Source organism: Somniosus microcephalus, chromosome 11 (assembly GCF_052327205.1).
Source record: "Somniosus microcephalus isolate GS21.2 chromosome 11, FLI_Smic_1.0, whole genome shotgun sequence".
Taxonomy (NCBI): domain Eukaryota; kingdom Metazoa; phylum Chordata; class Chondrichthyes; order Squaliformes; family Somniosidae; genus Somniosus; species Somniosus microcephalus.
In genome coordinates this window covers 232,694,500-232,720,908 of record NC_140997.1, presented here as the reverse complement: position 1 = coordinate 232,720,908, position 26,409 = coordinate 232,694,500, and the positions used below count along the sequence as shown (strand labels likewise).

At 44.0% G+C, this 26,409-nt stretch overlaps 1 protein-coding gene across 2 annotated transcripts in view; it reads right to left on the bottom strand.

Moving 5' to 3' along the window:
• Positions 1-1,685: 1,685 nt before the first annotated feature.
• rab7a (RAB7a, member RAS oncogene family) overlaps positions 1,686-26,409 on the bottom strand; it is a 42,315-nt gene continuing 17,591 nt past the window's right edge. For both annotated transcript variants that reach the window (XM_086002125.1, XM_086002126.1), the window contains exons 2-6: positions 21,244-21,305; positions 12,953-13,079; positions 11,781-11,999; positions 7,272-7,400; positions 1,686-2,770 (exon numbers count right to left, since the gene is read on the bottom strand). In XM_086002125.1, the coding sequence (XP_085858251.1) occupies positions 2,675-2,770; positions 7,272-7,400; positions 11,781-11,999; positions 12,953-13,079; positions 21,244-21,296 (624 nt within the window). In that variant the 5' untranslated portion in view covers positions 21,297-21,305 and the 3' untranslated portion in view covers positions 1,686-2,674. The remainder of the gene's footprint in view (positions 2,771-7,271; positions 7,401-11,780; positions 12,000-12,952; positions 13,080-21,243; positions 21,306-26,409) is intronic.

The following is a 26,409-nucleotide window of genomic DNA, read 5'->3' as shown; positions in this document are numbered from 1 at the left end:
CCAGAAGTGTTTTCCCCCCCTGGTTTGGCTAGTTATATTGTATAGCTCCAAGTGTATGATTTTTCTCCCATTTTAATTGGAAACTACTCCCTCCCACTTTTGGGGGGGGGGGGGGGGGCGGGGAAAAGAGAACGAGGGGGTGCATACTGACAAGTCCCTGGCACATCAGTGACTCGGGTAATCAGTGGTTTTGTTGGACTTGGTGAGAAGCCGCTGCCACAGTCAGATGCTAGGTACAATCTCTGAACTCAGACTAACAGCATGTTGTGAGCATGGATGCCCCCCCAGTCCTTCCACAGAGAGATGGCCAAGTTAGAGTAAACAGCCACTGCAGGTTATACACAAGGTAAATTGAGCAATTGGCTGGGAATATCATGTGGCTTATGTTACTACAATGTCCTGCAACTTGCTCAGAGGGAATGTTCCTCCTTCCCGATTATGTTGTAAATTGACCACAGGTTATTTTTTTTGCCTTTCCATGCGATACTGCGACTGAGTGGGTGGGATGGAGTTTTTAGGTGTACATAGCAGGATAGGGTGGTCTTGCCCCATACTTCTGGGCCAGGAAGATTGATCCATGGGATGAAAGGATTGTCCTATTAGGAAAGATTAAGCCTATACTCTGGAGGCAAGGAGAGGTGGTTTCCCCTGGCTGGAGAGTCTAGAACTAGGACATAGTCTCAGAATAAGGGGTCGGCTATTTAGGACTGAGATGGAGGAATTTCTTCACTCGGGGTTGTGAATCTGTGGAATTCTCTGCCCCAAAGAGCTGTGGATGCTGAATTGTTGAGTATCTTCAAGGCAGAGATAGATTTTGGGACTCTAGGGGAATCAAGGGATATGGAGATCAGGTAGAAAAGTAGAGGTCGATGATCAGCTGTGATCTTATTGAATGGCAGAGCAGGCTCGAGGGGCTGTATGGCCCACTCCTGCTCCTAATGCTTAGGTGCTTATTTACAAACCGGAGAGGGGGAGTGGAGAATGTGGGGAAATAGTTTGGGGGGTGTAGGTAGATGAGGGGGAAGGAAATTAAAGAGAGAGATGGCTAGAAACTGTGTCAAAGCAACATATTAGAGGGAAAGAAAAAAAAAGTGTGTTATTTCAGGATGAGCTAGATGGACCAAGTCTTTTCTGGTACAATAGCAAAATACTGCAGATGCTGGAAATCCAAAATAACAGTGCTGGAAAAACTCAGCAGGCCAGGCAACATCCGTGGAGAGAAATTAGAGTCGACGTTTCGGGTCGAAACCCTTTTTCAAAACTGGAAAGGAAATGAAATAGATCGAAGGCAGGGCTGGGAGAGATCGAAGGCAGGGCTGGGAGAGAACAAAAGTAGAGACATTAAGAGGTATTCAAAACCAGACAAGATGGTGATAGGACTAGTAAAGAGACAAAAGACAGCTCTAGATTAGGTGTGACATGTTCTGGCAGAATGGGAAACAGCTGCCATGTGGGAGAGAAAAAAAAGGGAGGAAGGGAAAAATCAAAACAAAGGGGTGGATAAAATATAAGTGAAAATGTAATAGGGGCCGAGGTTATGATCTGAAATTGTTGAACTCGATATGGAGTCTGGAAGGCTGTAAAGTGCCTAATCGGAAGATGGTGTTTTCTGGTCTTGTGTCTCCTCCTGATGTATTGAGACTGGATGAACATGTAACACCAAAAATGGAAGCACCACACACCAAATCACTCCTGTTCTTTTATTGGCAATATCCGCATGATTTACAGAAATTATTCATCCCACTTACTAGAATGTGAACCTTAAGAAAAGGAAGTACACAGAAGTGTTGGAATTTTGTAAGCTATGAAGCAAGACCAGTAACTTTGGCAAGTTGTCACTAGTACCAGACATGCTATTAGCAAGTCTGTTCAGAAGTAACTTGGTTACTAATCTCATCCATGGGTAGCTACAGGCAAAAGTCAACTTCTAAATCAACTTAATACTGATTTTTGCATACAGTACATCAAGCATGTTAAGTAAATCAATTTAAGAACACTTATAAACTGAAAAAACCCAGATGCTGAGATTAAGCAGTTGAGATAAATCTGGTTACAGAATATTGGACCAAAGTTACTTTCAGCATTTAGTTTTAACTGCCAATAAAATATTTTGGACCGGTTATGCAGTCTCCCAGGAATTGCAGGTGCCCATTTACCATGTCATTCTCCTTATCCCAAGATTGAATCAGTTCAAAGTACAATTCATGGGTTTAAAAATGGGCTTACTCAGTGATCTGGGAGGCACTGCACAAGACTAAAGAGGGAGCGGATAAGGAACGGGGTGAACACAATCCACACCAAGATGGCTTTCCTCAGTCATCTCCAAGAACCGGGTTCAATAACGGGCTTTGAAGAGGATTTGTGGAGAACTCTGGCCATTTCCAGTTCTCTCAGGACAGGAGACTTTTAAAAATCATTTTTAATTATTCATTTTACAGTACAATTGTAAAACACGGGTCTTCAGACAATAAACTTAGTTCAGTATACACATGTTTTTTTTTCCTTCCAATGTTATACAACAGGTCTGCTAATTAGACGCAGCTCTCCCTTGTGCACACACGGGCACTATGTAATGTGCATGAAGGAATCTTGGCTTGTGGTCAGAGGAAGGGGGAAGGGCAGGATGAGGACTGGTGTCAAAGGCCTGGTTCGTGGAAACTATTCCCTTCCACACTCAGCAACTACAACTCTCCGCTGAAGTCTTTGCCCGGTCATTCTTGTCTAGTTTGATTGGTTCTGGGAATTCGTTGTAGAGTTCCACTTCAGTTTCCTAGGAGACAGATCAGATCAAGTCTCAACTCAGGCTACAAATTAACAAGGCAATGCACACAATATGTAAAACTAGTATCTTTGGTACAGAAGCTCGATTCTGTATCAGCAGTTAGCACACCTGTGTGCACATGCAAGAATCCTCACCACCTCCAATGCAGCTGGGCAGAGCCATTAGCTACATACAGGAGTCAAAATAGAATTTGGTAGCACTGAGCCCAAGGAAATTGGTTCACCAGGACTTGTCCAAAAGGCAGCCAGTAACTTTGATGTCTACAGCAGTGGCAGAGTTGGGCATGATTTAATTCATTGACCTGATGTCATTAGGTAAATAAAGAGGGAGGAACACCAGGATGAGGCACACCAGAGTGGACCAATGGCATGGGACAATAAACCACCGAGATGTAGTGAATGTGTTGGGACACAAGTGGAGCCACAAGGAGTAGGGGAGAATGAGTGATTAACCATGGCAGACATTGCTCAGTCATAACCCATATTAGTGGCTGCCCAATAGGATGAGTGCATAGTTGGGTGGCAATGACTCATTCAAGGATTGGTTAGACGTGGGGTGGCATCAGGTGGGCTTTAACAAAAAGGTGAAGACAGCAGCTAGGATGTTAACAAATTGGGTAGTCAGGAGCTGGGCAGGGCAGGCTTCATTGAAGAGACTTTGGATAGGGTTGAGGGGGCAAGAAAGTGGCTGCAAAAATGCAAGGGGGTGGGGTGGGAGGAGACAGCATTAGGAGCAGGGTGAAGAGGTGGGGATAGACAGTTGAGCACCTGGCCTTGATTTTTTTGGAAGCAAGGTTGTCCAGATGCTCACCTTTAGATTGAGGTGAAGTGGAGGGAGGCACAGGAAGGTACGATGTAGGTTAAGTCATCAAAAAAAGGGGAGTTTAGGAATGGAAGGACACGGACTTTTCAAATTACAGATTGAAAGCTACTTGAAGAGCAAAGCACACAGGGACGACAGGCAGTTAGGAAGCCAGGGAGTGCAAGAAAGGAAACTGGGTGGCTAGTGGAGTTGGGTCAGGAAGGGATCAAGACAGGAGACTTAGACTGGAAAGTCCCAGCACTCATCCATTCAAATATTATCCCAGCAGTAAGTCAATCCTATCCTGCCTTCACCTTCCACTAACATTGGAACATATACATAGAAGATAGGAGCAGGACCTGAAGCTTCAATATGAAAACTAAGGAATAGGAGTATTAGGATGAAGGAGAGCTGTGGAGCACAAGTGACAAGGCTGAATGTTTATATACACACAAGCAGGAAAAGCATTGGTGATAAAAACCAGGGAACTAGAAGCATGAATTAGAGCCAGAATGTCAGTTGACAGAAATTGTCCTCTGCCAGAGCAAGGAACTACATTCTTGGCTGTAGTGTAGAGAAAGGAAGGCACCAAAGGACAATCACAGCACTAAAAAGATGCTTGGTAGAGGGTATTTGGAGTGTGTCTCAAGAAATTGGGGTACTGCAATTAGACAGACTGCCAAATAGGAAGAAGTGTGTAGACAATTCAAAGCTTCATTAGAAGCAATAATGGGGGACTTCATCCAGCAAGAGTGCCAGATTCTGGGTGAGGTTTACAGAAGATAGTTCTGAATGTTGAACTTGTACTGATTTGGAATACAACAAAGAGGCAGTGCTAAATCTGGTGTGGTTAATGAACCAGGACAAGTGACCTGGGTTGGCTACAAACTAAACATTCGGACCAGGAATATGAGGGGGGGGGGGGGGGCAACGAATGTGGGGGCAAAGGCAGAACATTTTCCATGAATAAATATTAGATCATACAAAGGAGCAGACTGACAGAAAACCAGGAATACCAAACAAGCAAAATAAGGATCAAGCAGTCAAAAAAAAAGTCAAGGATAAAGAGCTTTGAGCAGGATACCAAATAGGATAGTCAAATGTGCGAGTGGAGACAGTGAATGAGTGCAAGCGAATATATATATATTTTTAAACAAAGAGTGGGGCTTAAAACAGTCACCAGATCCAGGCAGTCTACACTCCAGAACAGATTAATGACAGCACTGCAGAGGCACTAAATCAGAAGTGAGAAATCTTTGCAAACAGGAAGTGTACCAGAAGGTGGAAAGTGTCACATCCTGGTTAAAACAGGGACAGGAATACACCAGGCAACCTCAGTAGAAGAGAACTGCTAGAGACAAGAATGGATAAGACAACACCAAGGAAGGTATAGGCTGAGCAGACAGCTCTACAGAGGTGGTCATGCTGGGCTCATTTAAAGCAAATTAGAATCATAGAATCAGAATTGTTACAGCACAAGTCCGTGCCGGCTCTCTGCACGAGCACTTCAGCTCCTTCCACTCCGTAGCCCTGCAAATCTCCCCTTCAGGTACTTATCCAATTCCCTTTTGAAAGTGATGAGTCTGCCTCCACCACCCTCAGGCAGTGAATTCTAGATCAACCACTCGCTGTGTAAAAAAACTTCATGTCGCCTTTGGTTCTTTTGTCAAATCACCATAAATCCATCCTCTGGTTCTCGACCCTTCTGCCAATGGGAACAGTTTCTCCATCTTGACCCCTCATGATTGAGCACCTCGATCAAATCTCCTCTCAATCTTCTCTACTCTGGAGAACCACCTCAGCTTCTCCAGTCTATCTACGTAACTGAAGTCTCTCATTCCCAGAATCATCCTTGTAAATCTTTTCTGCACCCTCTCCAAGACCTTCACATCCTTCCTAAAGTGCGGTGCCAAGAATTGGGCACAATACTCCAATTGTGGCCGAACCGGTGTTTTATAAAAGTTTATCATAACCTCCTTGCTTTTGTAGTCTGGGCTTCTAGTTACAAAGCCCAGGATTCCATAGGCTTTGCTTGCTCAACCTGCCCTCTGCAAACAATGTGCACATACCCCCAGGTCTCTTCATGCACCCCCTTTAGTTTATATTGACCCTCTTTCTTCCTACCAAAATGTATCAAGAGGAATTTACAGAGAAGGCAATTGGAATTCAGTGAATATGGACTATTTGGACTAATGGTGCCACATGAGATCAGCAGCCCATGGTACAAAAATGTGAAAGGTAAAATGGATAGAGGGATGGCTGAATGCTAGAAAGCAGACAGTAGATCAAGATGTAATTGGTGTCCCTGGCATCTGGATAGGATCTAGTGTTCTTCACATACCAATAATAGAAACATGGTTAGAGGGAATATCAAATGTCTATCAGCACCAAATTGAAGCAGGGCAGAAAGTGAAGAATGCAAGAATCTGAAACTCTTAAAAAAGGTGCAGAGAAACAGGATTAGAACAGGCAGCTCAGATTTGGAGCTAGCAACAGCAGGCATTGGCTGAATGGGTCCCCTTCTGCACTGAAAACTTACAATGCCAGAGAATGGAGACTGCAGCAAGGAAATACCAGAGCCTGGAGGGCAAGCACAATCATGGAGGTGGGAAGGGCAGGAGAGGGGCAGCGTTGCAAGGTGGAGAAGGTGGCAGAGGAGAATGGGCATAGGCCAGTAGTGACAACAAGTGCCATGCCAGCCCTTACTGGTTCAAGGTGAAAGGGCAACCTCAGCAAGAAGGAAAGTCAGTCAATCAAGGCCCATGACTTGCTCAGCAGGAAGGAGTACTGAACGGAGACGATTCAATGCAGGATAGGGGAAGTGACAGATTTTAAGAGCACCTTGTACAATTTCTCACATGGTGTTATAAACTATATGTAGTGAAAGGGACACCAATGAGTTTGACGATTTGAGCACGGCACCAAAAAAAGTACAACAGTGTCATTTGTACTCTTACCCTTCTCTGCACCCAATCTAAACTGGGACGTGAAACTCAAGGCACGAGCATTTAAAACTACACAGCAGGAGGGGGGGAAAGCAAAAAAAAAAAAAGGCATTGATGATCAAAGTGAAATGGCTCACTGCCCAATTCGTTCCCTCCTCTGGGAGGTTTGTTGGATTCAGGGTGGACAGATGGATGACAATTCTCTGTTCAAAGCCCCAAGGAGATTGGATAGTTAAAATGACCACTTGTAATTTAGCTCCAATTAGTCGAGCTGTCCCAGATGTGACAAGGACAGATGGTATAGGAAGAGGCAAAAAAAAAAAATCAGCAATAAAGAGGGGGGAAGGGAGTCCAACTCACCAATGTACCCATGCCTTCAGAGAACAGCACAAACTAGTCTGCAGAGAAGACTGCTGAATTTCACAAGTTAACCAGACCCAGACATTTGAGCAAAGCTGTAAATGGTAGAGGACCATCTGAAGGATTAAGTTCCTATGCTATGCTTTGTGTTCCACTCATGCAAGGTACTAAAAAGCTTGGGAGGATGGAGAACACCAAATAAGGCAATTCTGCCAGACTGCTGTGTTAGGATCACTCAATCTCTTCCCTATGCCTCATGAGAAAGCTGTGCTTGTGAATATCCCATCTCATGACAACTATGTGCAGTTTAGAACTACCCATGTACTAGTTCCACAGCCAGAATGAATAATAGAAAGAAGCAGGCCGAGTACTGCGGATTGTACCTGTTTAAGTGCATTCCGTGCAATTGTTTGAAAAGCCTGTTCCACATTTATTGCCTCCTTTGCACTGGTTTCAAAGTATGGGATATTATTTTTGCTCTGACACCATGCCTGTGCCCTTTTTGTGGTGACCTGGTGGAAGAGAAGAGATATGTCAACAGCAAATAACATTTGCAGTATTAGAAGAAACAAGTTTTCATAGTACCATTGCTCAGTGCAGGCATGTCTGGAGGGTTGTAGCCTCAATCCCTACACTGCCGAGGGGTTTGTTTTCTTGGGACGTAGGCTTGCCTGTGTCGCCCACATTTATTGCCCATCCCTAGTTGCCCTGAGAACAGGGTGGAGGGCCTTCTCCAAATTGCTGCAGCCCTTGTGGTATTGGTCTTAGATGGGGGATTCCAGGATTCTGACCCATGACAATGAAGGAATGGCACTAAAAATCCAGATCAGCATAGTGTGTGATTAGGAGGGGGGAACTGGGAAGGGATAGTGTTCCCAAATTGCTAATCTTATTAAATGGTACAGGTCACAGGGGAGGGATGCGCTGCTACAGTGCATCCTGCAGCCAGTGGTGGATACTGAATCCAGTGGCAGGGCACTGAGTGAACAGCTAGCCAGGTGAGTGGCGAGTGTTTCATTTACACACCTGATGAGCTGTGTAGATGGCAGAGGGGCTTTGAGGGTCAGGAGGAGAGCCACTTGTCACAGGATACCCAGCCCTGTTGATGTGGCTGGTCCAGTTCAGCTGCTCAATAGGGACTCCCTCAGATGTTGGTGGGGGAACCTAGCAAGTGTGCTATTGAAGGTCAAGGGGAGATAGCTGGGCTTGCTCTTGTTTAAGCTGTTCATTATCTGGCACAAATGTCACTTCAGCCCAACATTTTTCCAATTTGTACAGTAGCATACTTGCTAGAATAACTAGGGCTGTAAACTAATTAGTTGGGGGGAGAGGTTTTATGAGCACGAAAAATAAAAATGACAGCGGAGAAGGCAATAGAGCAAGGTAGCAGTGGGGGAATTAAAAACCAGAGCGTGTCAGGAAGGGACAGAATGTATAAAGATAAAAGTAGTAAAAGGGGTAAAAGCAGGAATAAATTGCCAGAAAACATTTGAAAGTTCTTTATCTGAATGCACGCAGCATTTGTAACAAAATAGACGAGTTGACGGTGCAAATAACTACACATGGGTATGATCTGGTGCAATTACAGAAACATGGCTGCAAGATGATCATGACTGGGAACTAAACATACAAGGGTATTTGACAATTAGGAAGGACAGACAGGAAGGAAAGGGAGGTGGGGTTGCTATGTTAATCAAGGATGGAATCATTGCAATAGTCAGAAATGATATTGGGTCAAAGGATCAGGATAGTGAAACAGTTTGGGTGGAGATAAGGAATAAGGGGAAAAAGTCACTAGTGGGCGTAGTCTATAGGCCTCCTAACAGTTGCAACTCTGTTGGTCAGTGTATAAATAAGGAAATAGTTGGGGCTTGTAATAAGGGAACAGCTATAATCATGGGGGATTTTAACTTTCATATTGACTGGACTAATCAAAAATTGGGCATGGCAGCCTTGAGGAAGAGTTCATTGAGTGTATTAGGGACAGGTTCCTTGAGCAGTATGTAACTGAACCAACCAGGGGGCAGGCAATCTTAGATTGGTCCGGTGTAATGAGACAGGATTAATAAAAAATGTCCTAGTAAAGGATCCCCTTGGAATGAGTGACCATATTATGGTTGCATTCCAAATTCAGTTTGAGGGTGAGAGAGTTGGATCTCAAACCAGTGTACTGAGCTTAAATAAAAAAGGAGACTATGAAGGTATGAGAGTAGAATTGACTAAAGTGGACTGGGAAAACAGATTAAAGTGTAAGACGGTACAAGCAGTGGTCTACATTCAAGGAGATATTTCACATCTTTCAAGATAAAAATATATTCCACTGAGGAAAAAGGAGTAAAAAAAAAGCCATCCGTGGCTTAGTAAAGTAATAAAGGATAGTATCCGACTGAAAACAAGGGCATATAAAGTAGCCAAATCTAGTGGGAGGATAGAAGATTGGGAAGCATTTAAAAGCCAGCAAACAATAACTAAGAAAGGGAAGAGAGATTATGAAAGTAAACTAGCAAAAAATATAAAAACAGCTAGCAAGAGTTTCTACAGCTATATAAAAAAGGGTGGCTAAAGTGAACATTGGTCCCTTAGAGGATGAGACTGGGAAACTAGCGGTGGGGAACATGGAGATGGCAAAGACGCTGAACAAATATTTTGTATCAGTCTTTACAGTAGAGGACACAAAATATCCCAACACTGGACAAACAGGGGGCAAGGGGGGGGGGGGGGGGGGGGTGAGGAGGAGCTGCTAAACACGATTAAAATCACTAAGGAGATGGTACTCGGTAAAATAATGGGACTTAAGGCAGATAAATCCCCTGGACCTGATGGCCTACATCCTAGAGTCTGAGAGAAGTGGCAGTAGGGATTGTGGATGCATTGGTGATTATTTTCCAGAACTCCCTGGATTCAGGAAAGGTCCCGGCAGATTGGAAAACTGCTAATGTAACACCCTTATTTAAGAAGGGAAGTAGACAAAGCTGGAAACTATAGACCAGTTAGCCTAACATCTGTGGTTGGCAAACTGTTGGGAGTCCATTACTAAAAGGAAACAGTAACAGAGCATTTGGATAAATATAATTTAATAGGACAGAGTCAGCATGGTTTTATCAAGGGGAAGTCATGTTTGACAAATTTGCTCAAATTCTTGAGGATGTAACATACAGGGTGGATAAAGGGGAACTAGTGGATGTAGTGTATTTGGACTTCCAAAAAGGCATTTGACAAGGTTCCACACAAAAGATTACTGATCAAGATTAAAAAAAAAAATTTAAAAACCAGGCATGGGTGGAAGATTGGCTAACAGAAAACAGTTGGGATAAATGGTTCGTTCTCAGGCTGGCAATCAGTAACTAGTGGTGTTCCGCAGGGGTCAGTGCTGGGACCCCAACTCTTTACAATCTATATTAACGATGGAGGAAGGGACCGAGTGCAACATATCCAAGTTTGCCGACGATACAAAGATGGGAGGGAAAGCAGTGAGTGAGGAGGACATAAACCAGCAAAAGGACATAGACAGGCTAAGTGAGTGGGCAGAGATTTGGCAGATGCAATATAATGTTGGAAAGTGTGAGGTTATGCACTGGCAGAAAAAAAAAATCAAAGAGCAAGTTATTATCTAAATGGAGAGAAACTGCAAAGTGCTACAGTATAAAGGGATCTGGGGGTCCTGGTGCATGAAACACAAAAAGTTAGTATGCAGGTGATCAGGAAGGCCAGTGGAATCTTGGCTTTTATTGCAAGGGGGATGGAGTATAAAAACAGGGAAGTCTTGCTGCAGTTACACAGGGTATTGGTGAGGCCACACCTGGAATACTGTGTGCAGTTTTGGTTTCCATATTTAAGAAAAGATATACTTGCTCTCGAGGCAGTTCAGAGAAGGTTCACTTGGTTGATTCCAGAGATGAGGGGGTTGACGTATGAGGAAAGGTTGAGTAGGTTGGGCCTCTACTCATTGGAGTTCAGAAGAATGAGAGGTGATCTTATCGAAACATAAGATTGTGAGGGGGCTTGATCAGGTGGATGCAGTGGGAGAGACTAGAACTAGGGGGCATAATCTTAGAATAAGGGGCTGCCCTTTCAAAAGGGAGATGGAGAAACTTCTTCACTCAGGGTAGTAAATCTATGGAATTTGCTACCCCAGAGAGCTGCGGAAGCTGCAACATTAAATAAATTCAAAATGGAGATAGACAGTTTCCTAGCAGATAAGGGAATTAGGGGTTACGGGGAGAGGCAGGGAAGTGGACGCGAGTCTAGATTCGGATCAGCCATGATCCTATTGAATGGCAGAGCAGGCCAGAGGGGCCTTATGGCCTACTCCTGCTTATGTTCTTATGACTAGTAATCCAGAGAATGCCAATTCAAAACCCACCATGGGCAGTTTGAGAATTTTAATTCATTAAAAAACCTGGTCTCAGTAAATGTGACCATGAAGCTGTCGTATTGACACAAAAACCCAACTGGCTCACGGATGTCCCTCAGGGAAGGAAACCTGTCTTTACCCAGTCTGGGCCTATAGGTGACTGCAATCCCACACCAAATGTGGTTGATTTGTAACTGCCCTCTGAAGTGGTCTAGCAAGCCACACTGTTGTCAGGGCAACCAAGGATGGGCAATAAATGCCAGTCTTGCCAGCACCAACATGAATTTAAAAAGCTTATGGGCAGGGGAGGAAGAGGAGGGGGTGAAAGTGCAACAACGTTCAAAAAAATCGTAAGCAACAAAGGAGAAATTCTCTACAGATTAGAGAATCTGTCGAGTGGCAGAGTGTCCTGCAATCATTCAAAAAAAGATGGTGGCAAGCCAAGCACCAGGTCACAATATAGCATAGAGGGACCAAAGGCATCAAGATAGCAAGTTTAATCAACCTAGTGAACATATCAAAAAGGGACTACACATACTTGTCTGTTTTCCAAGTCTATCTTGTTTCCAAGGACAACAAATGGAAAGTTTTCTGGATCTCGCGGGCTAGCTTGAATGAGAAACTCATCCCTCCAGCTATCGAGGGTTTTGAACGTGTTGGGCGCCGTTACATCAAAGACCAGCACACAGCAGTCAGCTCCTCTGTAGAACGCCACTCCCAATGACTGAAACCGCTCCTGACCTGCTGTGTCCCAGATCTGAAGACAAGAACCACAAGGTTTAAAAATCCATTCACAAATTCAAAGCCTTTGGACCCTTGGAGAGGAGCCCAGCAACACTGCATCTATAAAATTATAAAAATCAACTTTAAATGCCCAGTTTACAAGAGGTCTTGCCAAGAGATCAATGACGATCACCAAGCCACTTCACCCAAGCATTCCACAAGGTTCAAAACACAATCTAAAAGCTCAACTGGAAGAATTACACATCTAAATGAGGAAAATAGTGTGCTACAGTTTTAAAAATATAGCTTCAACACTTAGTCGCAGTTTAAGCTTAAATATTTCAAGATATAAAGCACAAAGTTGATCTTTAGATCAAAATACTGGATCAAGGTTAAATTCATACACAATGTCCAGTGAGCCTTGGGATTTAAAAAAAGTTGTCTGTATTAAGTCACTAGTCACAAAACAACATCTGTAAACCTGCAAGGGAGCCTACAAGTAGGACAAGGATTGGAGCATAACAAGTGAAGGCCAGAAGCTGGGTGGCAAGATGCCCACTTCTCAAACAAACAGATGGAGATTTTAAACTGATGGGCCGCCCCCACTAAGGATGTCTGCCAGTTGGAGCTCAAGCAGTTGAGCCACAGTAGAATGGCTTGCTTTCCGACGAGAAACAGATGCAGCACTGGGGCAAGGGGAAAAAACAAAAGAGATGGCAAATCAACTGGAGTAGAAGCAGTCACTCTCCTGCCCAAAGGAGCTTCATAGGAACTTTGAAGAGCATTTTAAGCACCTCAAGTTCAGCACTAGCATCCCACCATCCATCAAATTTGTAACCAGTTCAAGTTGTAGATACATTTTCAAACTCCAGAAAAGGGTTTGTACACAGAAAGTTAGAAGCAGAGAGTTGACTTTTACCAGCTCCCCAAACCAAGTCCCTGTAAAAAGCAATCAGACCAGGAATGAGACAAGTGGTGTAGCATTACCTGCATGGTCACCAGTCGATCGTCCACCATCACCTCCTTCGTTAGAAAGTCTGCCCCTATTGTTGCTTTATACTGGTTACTGAACTTCTTGTTTACATACTGGTTCATCAGTGAGGTCTTCCCTACCCTGAATAACCAAAAAATGTTGGTAAGCAAGGTGTGGTGTTGCAGTTTCACAAGACACAATTTGCCTTAAATCTGTGCCAAGTGCAGAAACTACTGGGAATTTATTACACTAAGTAGAGGTTACAGTATGACTGCTCTTTCACCTCATGCACCCAAGGTTCTGGCTACAAGTTGGCCCACTAGCATTCAATGTCCCCAGATTTACACCAAGATACAACCAAGGACCAGTGTAACATTCACAGAAACCCCCAGTGTGCAGATAGAGGCCATTTCGGCCCATCGAGCCTGCACCGACACATATCCCACCCGATCCCCGTAACCCCTACACCAACACATATCCCACCCTATCCCCACGTATTTAATCCCCCTAACACTAAGGGTCAATTTATCATAGCCAATCAACCTAAACCCGCACATCTTTGGACTGTGGGAGGAAACCGGAGCACCCGGAGGAAACCCACGCAAACACGGGGAGAATGTGCAAACTCCACACAGACAGTCGCCCGAGGCCGGATTCGAACCCGGGTCCCTGGCGCTGTGAGGCAACAGTGCCAACATTGAATGGAGCTCAGAGGCTTAGTAAATTCAGCATGGCCTGCGACTGAGCCACATGAACCAGAAGATCACCTGTTGATTTGGAATGCCTCAGTCGATGATACCAGGGCTAAAAGGGTTAAATGGAGACAGGTTGCACAGACTAGGCTTGTACTCCTTGAGCATAAAAGAGTAAGGGTTGATCTAATGGAGGTGTTTATACATGATCAAAAAGGAGTTGATGGGTAGAGGAGAGAAACTATTCCCTCTGGTGGGGAAGAGTCCAGGGCAAGGAGCATAACCTTAAAATAAGAGCTAGACCATTCAGGAGTGATGTCAGGAGGGTTGTGGAAATCTAGAATTCTCTCCCCCAAAAACCTTAAGGCCGGGGGGGGGGGGGGGGGGGAAGAGAAAGTCAAATTCAAGACTGAGATGGACAGATGTGTGTTAGGTAAGAATATCAAGGGGATATGGAACCAAGGCAGATAAAACAGAGTTGAAGTACAGATCAGTCATGATCCAACTGAATGAATGAAAGTGTTTGCTCAAGGGCTGAATTGGCATCAGCACCCTGGGCTAAGGAGAGTGGGGAGATCAGTCCAGGCCTGGGTGACATGCAGTGCTGACATTTCAAGGGACTATTCTTCATGCGACCCCAGAAGGCTGATGGTGCCTGTGGAACTGTACCCCAGTGGCGAGTCAGCACTGAGAAAGGGAACAGGAGCCATGGTGAAAAGTGGAGGTAACACCTAATGCACTTTAATGTAAACTCAGACACAGCTCACTAAAGACTTCAGCATTTAACATGATGTGGATGCAGATGAACAGGAAGGGGGGGGGGGCAAGGGATAAGAAACTTTCAAATATAGGCTTTATCAATGCTTTAAGGTGGAGGGAGATGGCAAGCAAAATGGGTTAGAGAGAATTAAAGAATAGGAGTGCAGTAACTGCACTGTGGGTGGAGCAGGAAACTGCTACAAGCAGTTTTGCACAGTGTGAAATCTCACATTTATGGCATTGACTGCAAAGTGGTTTTGCAGGATCAGGACCTTTTAAAATGGGGATGTGAAACCAGCAATATTTCTCTCAACAACTTAGTATCACAATGGCCTTTTCCCTCAACAAATGGACACACTGGGGTTTTGTAGAAGAGGCAGTTCTGCTTTCTATACACGAGCCTGAGACACATGTGGGTCTTAGTCTTCAGGTGGAAGGAGTTGGAGGGCAGAGAGAATTGGAGCAGGGCAAGCAGACCCAATTCCATCCGGATTTCACCCTTATTTATTTCAAGATTTATGCTCATCAAAACTAACTGCAAATGCCACAATTTACACAGGGCTGGTTGCACCAGAGGAATGTCTCGGCTCCTCCACCCGAGAAACAACTGGGATCTACTTTCTCCTTAGCTTTATTCCTGCGCAACTCTGTGCCCTGCACTACAAGCCTCGAGCCTTCACCTAGGTTTGAACAAACCCAGAGCTCCTATGTGCCAAAAGCCAATTGTCAGGGTTGCATTTTTACAGGTGACTGAAAAGTTTTTTTTTTGTTTTTTATTAAATCAAATTCCAGGATTTTTAGTGGTGTTTTGGAATCACCTGCAATTCTTCCCATTTTTCCATGAAAACTGGTTTCAGCCCTGCTAGCTGTGCTTTAGTTTCTGTATTCAAGGACAGAGTCCCAAGCAACAGTTGAAGAGGAACAGTGAAAGAATTATTTTTAAAATTTATTTACAGGATGTGGGAGTCACTGGCAAGGCCAGCATTTATTGCCCATCCCTAATCACCCTCAACAGGGGGAGCTGCTGCCTTGAGTACAGCAGAGTGTCTCGCTCAGCTATTTCAGAGGGCAGTTAAGAGTCAACCACAGTGCTGTGGGTCTGGAGTCACATAGGCCAGACCGGGTAAGGGCAGATAATTTCCTTCCCTAAAAAAAGACATTAGTGAACCAGATGGGTTTTTCCCCCCAGACAATCTGGTAGTTTCATGGTCACCATTACAGATACTATTTGATGTTTGATGCACGGTGGCATAGTGGTTAGCACTGTTGCCTCAGCGCCAGGGACCCAGGTTCAAATCTGGCCTCGGGTGACTGTGCAAACTCCACACATTCTCCCCGTGTTTGCGTGGGTTTCCTCCGGGTGCTCCAGTTTCCTCCCACAGTCCAAAGATGTGCAGGTTAGGTTGATTGGCCATGATAAAAAAAATTGACCCTTAGTGTTAGGGGGGGGATTAAATATGTGGGGTTACAGCTTGGGTGGGATGGCTGTCGGTGTAGGGCTGATCAGCCATGATCTTGTTGAATGGTGGAGCAGGCTCGAAGGGCCTACTCCTGCTCCTATCTTCTATGTTTCTATGTTTCACCACTGGTCACAGACCATCCACCACCCCTCAAGTGTATAAACTAGGGTGACTCAGTACAGAGGCAGCGTACTGCTGTGAGCACTTCAGGCAAGATATTAGATGGAGGTCCTCCCTTTTAGGTGGAGATTAAGAGACTCCACAGCACAGTTCAAAGAAAAGCAGGAAGTTGTCCTGGTATCCTGGCTAATATCCTGATTAACTGGGCAGTGACTGTTAGTGGGGCATGCTAGTGCAGAGACTTGTGTTTACCTATACAAGTCACTGCACTATGGTGCTACATAAATCTTTACCAGGTGAAGTCACAGTACCGGTTAGAGCGAGGGCCACTGTATGGAGATGGTCAACTTCAGTTTTAATGGTGTGGGATTGCAGAGATTCGATTTTGCAATTCTGTCCATATGCTCTCCCCACCCCCAAATTAAAAACCAGTCAGCTGCCTTTGTTATAGTAACCCAATGACATCTCAATATACAGAGCAGGATGTGATACCAGCCTTAAAGAAATGGATCAGGTTTCTGAATGCAATTCAATTTTGCCTTTTAGAAAAGACAATTGCTGTTGTTCATGACCATACCACCTCAAGGTAAGGTTACATCAGAGATAAGGCTAGAGTTTTAGGTCAGCATAAGACACTGAGGAGGGGAGAGAGGGGACACAATCAGTCTCTGCACTGTCATTTGAAATGCAATCCATTTTATTATGCACCACTTGTTTTGCTGGGTTTGAAGGCATGACGTCAGATTTGTTTATGTACAGGCTGCAGCTCCAGTTACAGCCACGGGTAAAGAACACACCACGGCAATGCCTTGCCTTCCTAATCTGTGGCTTTCGACACTGCAACTGAACAAACATCAAGCCTTTGTTACACTTGGTTTCCCCCAGAATGTATTCAGACAGGTTTTCTACTGACTGAATGTGGATTTTCCAGCAGCGAGTATTACACAGGCTCCTAAAGCTGCAGCCAGACAATGCTCAGCTTGTCACTGGAAAAATGAAGCCAGCAAATTTAAATTTTAATGTACCCAGAGGGCTGTGCTAAAACATCCCACACTAGAGGCTTTAATCAGAAGCCTCACTTCACTCAGTGATCAATGAAGAATAACTAAAACCCAACATCCTAGACTAATGATCACAAAGCACTGCTCTGGCCAACATTTCCCTCAACTACCAGAAACAGACCAACTAGTCACACATCACATGACTGGTGTCACAGGGCCTGAAACAATTGCATTTATAGTGCAGTCTCAAAGTTCAATATAAATCCAAGTGTCATGTCCCCAGCACCCTCGCCTCCAGCAGGGAGTCACTGGCTTGCCATTAGTAACATTGCACCACCTCCTGAACCCCAGATGCCATTACCGTGACTTGAAATAAAAAAGGCAGCCAGACCAGGCATCAAGGCTGGGGCGTTCCTGGTCTGTACGATTCAGTGGTAGGCACACATTTTAATTCCGGGTTCTCGGTGGTAATCAAGGGGAGTCAAAAAGAACCAGAGGCGACATGTGGAATTTAATATATAAATGCAGCGAGTTGATGATCTGGAATGCACAGCCTGATAAGGCGGTTGAAGCAGATTCAACAGAAACTTCAAAAAAAAGGGAATGGAGTAAATGTTTGAAGGAAAAACTTGCTGGGCTATGGGGAAGAACAGGGGAGTGGAACTAATTGGATTGCTCTTTCAAAGAGTCAGCATAGGCACGATAGGATGATGGCCTCCTTCTCTGATGACTGGGACTGACACCAAGTATTGGTACCGACCACAGACTAGATAAGAGTTTCTTTAATCTCCGTAGTACCCAGACAACATATTTTCACACAAGCCATCCTTCTAGTTAGTGCCATGTGATGGGAGCCATGTAGCCTCACCCACTGAAAGTGCCAGAAACCACCCCTTCTCAATCTGGCAGTCAAATCTGAATGAAAAAGACAGTTCTCCAACTGCAATCCTGCATCTCAAAACAGCCTGCACAAAGGCAGAGAGGCTAGTCAGTGCATGCTCAGCACCAAGCAGTAAAGGAATAACTCAATAGAAAGGTGGGAAAAAAAAACAAAGTGAATTTAATGTAAGTGAAACCGAGAAGCAGAGACGTTAGAGATCCAGCAGTTAATAGGAAACTATACTAACATAGGAAGCAGAGGGGATTTGCAACCAGGCAGAGCAGTTGGTCTGATGCCAGTTGTGGGAAAACCTCTTAAAATCCATAAAGTTACTGAACATTTAAAAATGCATGGATTAATCAATGACAGTACATTAAGGGAAGTCATAAATTAAATTGGGTAAATAAGTGACTGAGAGAATGCAGTAGATGCAATGAATATGGATTTTCAGATGGTGTTCAATGAAAAGTTTGTGCACATGGTAAGAGGATGAACAGAGTTGGGCAATTGGATTTTGCCTGCGTTGGAAGTGGTGTACTCCATGGGTCAAAATATGCCGAGGATACGAGGTTTGACAAGCAGTGAGGAGGACTGCGAGAGACATCAGAAAGACAGTGGTTAGCAGAATGGGCAGAAAAGCTCATGTGGGCAAGTGTTAATTGTGGACAACAAACAAGGAATGCATTCAATGGAAAGATGAAGGGTGTGGAGGAACAGAGACCTGGGGATTCAAATACATAATCACCGATAGATAAAACCACGAGCACAAGAGTAAAATAGTCATGACAAATTTGTACAACACCATGGTCTGGCCACAGCATTTTGGGTGCCCCATTTGTAGAAAAGGGCATTAAAGCAATGGGGCGTGTACAGCGTAAATGCGACTGGATAATACCAAAGATGGAAAACAATATATAGTTTTAAAAAAGAGATTTGAGATACTGGAACTATTTCCACTGGGAGCAGAGAAGGCTACAAAGTAGATTGAAGGTTTTTTTTTTAAATAAATGATGAAGGGTTGCAATAGGGTGAATGAGGAAATACTATTTCCTGTGCTTGGGGAAGTCAGTGGCGAGAGGTTATCAATTCAAAAAGTCTGCACCAAGAATTGTTTCTGTGGCAGTTGTTGGGAGAGTGGAATGCTGTGTCATGGGGAGTGGTTGGAGCAGAGACCAATGCACCTAGAGAAATTTGGACAAATATTTGAAATCAGAAGATACAGGGCTATGGGTAGACAGCAGGGCAACAAGGATTAGTTTTGGATTGCTCTAACAAAGTCAGCATGGGCACTTTAAATGGCTGCCTTCAGTCCCAGGTGTAGGTGATTCATCACAACTTCTGACAAAAGACTCCCCCCCAAAAGGCCAGGTTGGCTTTACTGACCAACTTTATGAACCTGCTGTTTTCACTTCACATTTCCAGCAGTTTTTACTTTCAACATCTAGACACAATGGCGATGAAATAGAATTCTGGCTGGGCTATATAGCCAGCACAGTAGAGTACGAAGCTACAGAGGTCATACCTAGGCATAATATACTGGACAGAACATTTCAGTATGCCCAGAGAAGCCACAGGTACTGGACAGGTGCAAAGAGCAAGGCAGCTCTGAAAGATAGTGTAGACAAGCTCAGAGCAATGATTGGGAAACCTGGGAGGTATAAATTAAATGGCAGAGATCAGGTAAATCCAGATTAATAAGTACAGATAGAGAACTTGGTTTTTCTTTTAGGTTGAAAAGGAATGGCAAAAACTTCCTTCCAGTAATAGTCAGTATAATCATCAACAACCTGAACAAGCCAAACTACCATTGAAACCAGCTGTACAGAATTCAGTTCAGCTAGAATGGTGAACAGTAAATTAGTACAATATGCTAAGAATATCAAAGGGCAGACAAATCTTTCCCCCTTTACTAAGTTTTGGTAAATCGCCAACCCAATTCTCATTCCTGCTTATGGTTTAAAGATGCCTCAAGCACCTCCTTCATGCAGACTTGTATAGATGCCAAACTAGATTGCCTTTGATACTATTTGGACTGGACTGCATCAAGCAGAGGCCCAAAACCAAACCACAGCAATGCAATACTCCTACTGCCAAGCATCACAGGTAAAGCCAGATACCGATGCATTACCAGCACTGTGAAAACAGCACACGATTAAACACTGAGTATTATAATTACTTGGTTCTTAAGATCAGCCTTAGCTGGGTTGAACAGTATACCTATATAGAATCCTAATGACGCAGGGCAGGAGGCCATTCACCCAATCGTGCCAGTGTCAGCTCTTTGAAAGAGCGATGCAAATAATCCCACTCCTGTGCTCTTTCGCCATAGCCAAGCAAATTGTTCCTTCAAGTATTTATCTAAATCCCTTTCGAAAGTGGTGAATCCGCTTCCACCACCCTCAGGCTGTGGATTCTAGATTACAACTTGCTGCCTAAACTTTGGACCCCACCTCCTCTGGGTCTTTTGCCAATTACCTTAAATCTGTGTCCTCTGGTTACTGACCCTTCTGCTACTGGAAACAGTTTCTCTTTATTTACTCGATCAAATCCTTTCAAAATTTTGAACACCTCTAATCAAATCTCCCTTCAACCTTCCCTGCTCCAAGAGAACAACCCCAGCTTCTTGCCACGTAACTATATTCAACGACTATTTATATAGCACCTTTAACATAGTAAAATGTCCCAAGGTGCTTCACAGGAGTGTGAGAAGGTAAAAAAAAAAACCAGAAGTTAGGGCAGATGACCAAAAGCTTGATCAAAGAGGTAGGATTTAAGGAGAATCTTGAGGAAAGAGGTAGAGGGAATTCCAGAGCTTAGGGTCTAAACAGAAGGCACAGCCACCAATGGTGGAGCGATTATAAAATCAGGAATGCTCAAGAGGGCAGAATTAGAGTGCAGATATCCAAGGGCTGGAGGAGGTTAGAGCTAGGGAGGGGCAAGATCATGGAGGGATTTGAAAACAAGGATGAGAATTTAAAAAAAAAGGCATTGACTTAACCATAACCAGGAGCCAATGTACCAGCAAGCACAGGGATGATGGTGAACAGGACTTAGAGAGTTAAGACACAGGCAACAGAGTTTGGGATGACAGAACAGACAGGCAAAAAGTGAACAAAAGAAACTTGCATCTTCACCCAAGATTCTCAGCTTCCACATGGTTTTGGACTCAGCTGGTGAAACGAGCACAGCTGATGAGCTGGTGTCTAGGTATCCAAGTGAAGTGAATCAAGCACAATTATTGGGCAGTACCTTCCAAGTCTTGTTCCAAGTATAACACAAGCAATCCACACTTGACAAGCTGGAGAACTGGTCACTTTTCTATTCATGTGGAAACAGCAACTAAAAATGTCACCTGAACCAAGAATTAATAGGATTATAAAAATGCATTCTTACCCTGAATCTCCCAAGATGATGACTTTCAGCAAAACCTTCTTCCTAGATGTCATCTTTCAAAGCTGGAAAATAGATTTAGTTAGTTTAGACAAACATTTACTATACACCAGGATCGCTGTTGAGATTAGTTGGGACATTATCAATCATCTCCTTGTTTCTCCACAATCCAAAAGGTTACAGTTATAGTCCAGCAAACCAGTTTAAAATGACACGTTGTGAAATGGAATTTAATAAAAATCAGTGGGCTGGCATCAGGAAAATACCATGCAAGCTGCTGGATTGTCAAAAACCCAACTGGTTCACTAATGTCCTTCATGGAAGGGAACCTGCCACCCCTACCAGGTCTGAACTACACAACTCCTTGCCTTCAGGGCAAGGAATGGTTAATATCACCTCACCAGTGTCATATTACAAGAATAAAACAGTGTCATCAGTTGCTAAAACAAACCTGGTTTGATTTCCCCCTCTAGGGGTGTTAATTGGTCAATATGGTGACAGCAGGGACAAGGTTCAGCTGAAGATTGCAAAGTTGAAGTCCAAATTGGACCCAACATTACTGCCATCATGAGAAAGAGTACTAGGCAAACTAATGGAACTAAAGGCCAACAAGTCCCCTGGACCCGATGGCCTACATCCTAGGGTCTTAAAAGAAGTGGCTGCAGAGATAGTGGATGCATTGGTTGTAATCTACCAAGATTCCCTGGATTCTGGAGCGGCCCAGCGGACTGGAAAACTGCAAATGTAACACCCCTATTTGGAGGGAGGAAAGAGCAGGAAATTATAGGCCAGTTAGCCTAACATCAGTCATTGGGAAAATGCTGGAATCCATTATTAAAGTAATATCAGGACATTTAGAAAATCATAAAACCATGTTGATTCTGCTTGATTGTATGAAAGGGAAATAGTGTTTGACAAATTTACTAGAGTTGAGAGAATGTAACGAGCAGGGTGGATAAAGGGGAACCAGTAGACGTAGTGTATTTGGATTTCCAGAAGGCATTCGATAAGGTGCCACATAAAAGGTTACTGCATAAGATAAGAGCTCACAGGGTTGGATACAGGATTGGCTAAGTTGGGATAAATGGGTCATTTTCCAGTTGGCAAACTAACTAGTGGGGTGCCACAGGATCAGTGCTGGGGCCTCAACTATTTACAATCTATATTAATGACTTGGATGAAGGGACGACTGTACTGTAGCCAAATTTGCTGATGATACAAAGATAGGTGGGAAAGCAAGTTGAGGAGGACAGACTCTGCAAAGGAATATATAGATAGGTTAAGTGAATGGGCAAAAATTTGGCAGATGGAGTAGAGGTTAACCACTTTGGTGGGAAAAATAAAAAGCAAATATTTAAATGGAGAGACTACATAATGCCGAGGTAGAGGAATCCGAGGGTCCTTGTACATGAAACACGAAAAGTTAGCATGCAGGTACAGCAAGTAATTAGGAAGGCAAATATAATGTTGGCCTTTATTGCAGAGGGGAGTATAAAAGTAGGGAAGTCTTGCTACAACTGTACAGGGCACTGGTGAGACCACACCTGGAGTACTGCGTAGAGTTTTGGTCTCCTTTTATTTAAAAAAAAAAAAAAAAAAAAAGTGGGATATACTTGCATGGGAGGCAGTTCAGAGAAGGTTCACGAGGTTGATTCCAGAGATGAAGGGGGTTGTCTTATGAAGAAAGGTTGAGCAAGTTGGGCCTATACTCATTGGAGTTTAGAAGAAGGAGGTGATCTTATTGAAACAAGATTCGGAGGGGCTGGACGTTTCCCCTCATGGGGAATCTAGAACTAGGGGGCACAGTTTCAGGTAAGGGGTTGCCCATTTAAGATGGAGATGGAGGAATTTCTTCTCAAGAGGGTCGTGAATCTGGAATTCTCTACCCCAGAGAGCTGTGGAGGTGGAGTCACTGAACATATTCACAGCAGAGAGACATATTTGAGCTCCAGGGGAGTCGAGGGTTACGGGGAGCAGGCAGGAAAGTAGAGAGTTGAGGCCATGATCTCATTGAATGTCAGGACAGGTTTGAGGGGCCATAATGGCCAACTCCGATTTATGTTCTTCTGTACAGTTCTGGTCACCACATTACAGGAGATGTGATTACACTGGAGAGGGTGCAGAGGAGATTTACCAGGATGTTGCCAGGGCTGGAGAATTTTAGCTATGAGGAAAGATTGGATAGGCTGGGGTTGTTTTCTTTGGAAAAGGGGAGACTTGGTGTATTAAATGATGAGGGGCCTAGATAGAGTGGATAGGAAGGACCTATTTCCCTTTGCAGAGGTCAATAACCAGGGGGCAGAGATGTAAAGTAATTGGTAGGAGAATGAGGGGAGTGGAGGAGAATTTCTCACCCAGAGGGTGGTGGGGGTCTGGAACTCACTGCCTGAAAGGGTGGTCGAGGCGGAGACCCTCATCACATTTAAAAAGTACTTGGATGTGCGCTTGAAGTGCCGTAACCCACAGGGCTACAGACCAAGAGCTGGAAAGTGGGATTAGGCTGGAGAGCTCTTTCAGCCACAGACATGGGCCAAATGGCCCCCTTCTGGGCATACATTTCTATGATTAGATCTGCTAAAATTTGAGCACCATTGTAAAGAGGCAACTGTGCAGGGTACCTTAAATCTTAGACCCATGGTTTGAGCAGAGTATACATCATTCTTTTCCTGGACACTTACAAATCAAAATTTAAACTAACCCACGACTCAATTTCTCCAGCATCCTCCACCTTCCATTAACCCTGAATCGGGTTGAATGTTACTCTGGTTTCAGAAGTGACCAAAGTCAGCTTTTTATAAGGAATGACTCCAGTCAAGTGGTTTTAAGAAGTGTTTAAGTGCACACTGCACTTGCAGGCTGACGTATCACAGCAATCAAGCATCCCATCAGTTAGTGTTGGACACTTGCTATTGAGCAATAGTAAAGATATGGAAATTCTTGAACTTTTAACTAAGAATTTCTCTTTGTCCATTCACACTGAAGGGTTTCACCCAAGTGCTTTTAAAAAGCTAGATTAGCCACTGCATCTAATTAGGGCCGCTCACACCCTCGGGGAATTACTCATCAAGGTCATTTATCCTCTAGAACACACATTAGGAAAAAGCAGCATTTCGCCAATGTACCCCTAGGGTAATTTTCCTGCAAACACACAGTAGAGTTCCTTGATTGATAGTCTGCAGGGCAAGTCATGTGTAGATTAAAGAGAGCTTCCTAGTACTAGGACAAAGAAAACATGCATTTATATTGCACCTTTAACATAGGAAAAGGTCCTAAAGTGCTTATTGTGCCGAGCAGGATTAAACTGAGTGTACTTAGTGTTTTATTTTGGAATTTGGAAAGAGTGGGAATTTGTGGCAAGTAGATGATGTAAAAAGTGAAATTTAGTTTAAGATTTTGATTTTAACCTAGAACTAAACAGTTCACGGCCACTGGCAGGCAGCCGTCAGTCAGTCAGCTGTCAGTGCTGGTCTTGACTAGGTGCTAATCACCAGGAGCAGGGGAACAGAATCCACACTTGTAACTTGGGCAAGGCCTTAGTGTAGTGCACTTGAACAGAGTGTTTTATTTGGGATTTGGGAAAGAGTTGTTGCTTTTTGCCTACACTACTTGTAGTGCTTTGTTACAGGTAGACATTTAATTTCAGTACCCTTAAGCTAGATCAAGTAAAAAAACTAGACTAAACTAAGTTACCCAATTACAAGCTTAATTAAATAAAACAAGGTCATATAGGGATGGCAGTGCAGGTGATGTGCCACAACTGTGTGGAGAGCACTGTGATCCTGGACAGCCACATCTGCAGTAAGTGCCTGTATCTGGAGGAACTTCAGCTCAGAGTTTGAGCTGGAGTCAGAGGTGCTGACATTGCAGGGCATGAGGGAGGGGGGAGTGTGACTTGGGCACTTATCCAGGAGGCAGTCACACCCCTTAGGTTAGGCAGTGGTCAGGGACAGGAGGGTGTGGCTGCAACTCAAGGTGCAGTGCTGGAAGAGCCTCAGCCCTTTTTCAACAGGTACAAGGTTCTTGCTGCCTGTGTGGATGAGGGAAAAGCCTGCAGGATGGACGAGCAAGCTGACCATGGTGCAGGTGGTCATTCAAGGGGGAGGGTTAAAGACATCTCCTCGCAGCTGGAGAAGAACTTGGAGTGGGAGGGGAGAGGATCCAGTTGTTGTGGTCCATGTAGGGACCAATGACATGGGTAACCCCACTATTTAAGAAAGGAGGGAGAGGAAAAATGGGGAACTACAGACCAGTTAGCCTGACATCATTAGCAGGGAAAAATGCTAGAATCTATTAAAGACATGGTAACAGGGCACTTTAATAGGACTGGGCAGAGTCACCACAGATTGATGAAAGGGAATGTGTTTGACAAATCTGTTTGTTTTGAGGTTGTAACTAGCAGAATAGATAAGGGGTGTTGGGGGGAAACCAGTGGATGTGGTATTTGGATTGTCAGAAAGCATTAGATAAGGTGCCAAACAAGGTTATTAAACAAAATTAGGGCTCATGGGATTGAGGGTAATATACCACCATGGATTGCAGATTGGTTAACAGACAGAAAAAACAGTAGGAATACACAGTTGGCAGGCTGCAACTAGTGGGGTACCACAAGGATCAGTGCTTGGGCCTCAGCTATTCACAATCTACATCAATGATTTGGATGAGGGGACCAAATGTAATATATCGAAGTTTGCTGATGATACAAAGCTGGATGGGAATGCAAGTCGAGGAGGATGCAAGGAAATACAGGCTAAATGAATGGTCAAGAACATAGCAAATGGAAAAATATGGTTATCCACTTTGGTAGAAAAGCAGTATTTTTTTTATTTTATTTTAATTTTATTTATTTTTTTTAAATGGAGGGGGATAGGAAATGTTGGTGTTCAGAGGGACCTGGGTGTCCTTGTACACAAATCACTGAAAGTTAACATGCAGGTACAGCAAACAATTAGGAAAGCAAATGGTAGGTTGGCCTTCATTGCAGGAGGATTGGAGTACAGGAGCAAGGATGTCTTACTAGAGTTATACAGGACCTTGGTGTATAAGTAAAGATATCACTGCAATTATATAGGGCCCTGGTGAGACCACACCTGGAGTATTGGGTAACAAGACCAAAATTCCACATAAAGGATATACTTGGCATAGAGCAAGTGCAACAAAGGTTCACCAGAC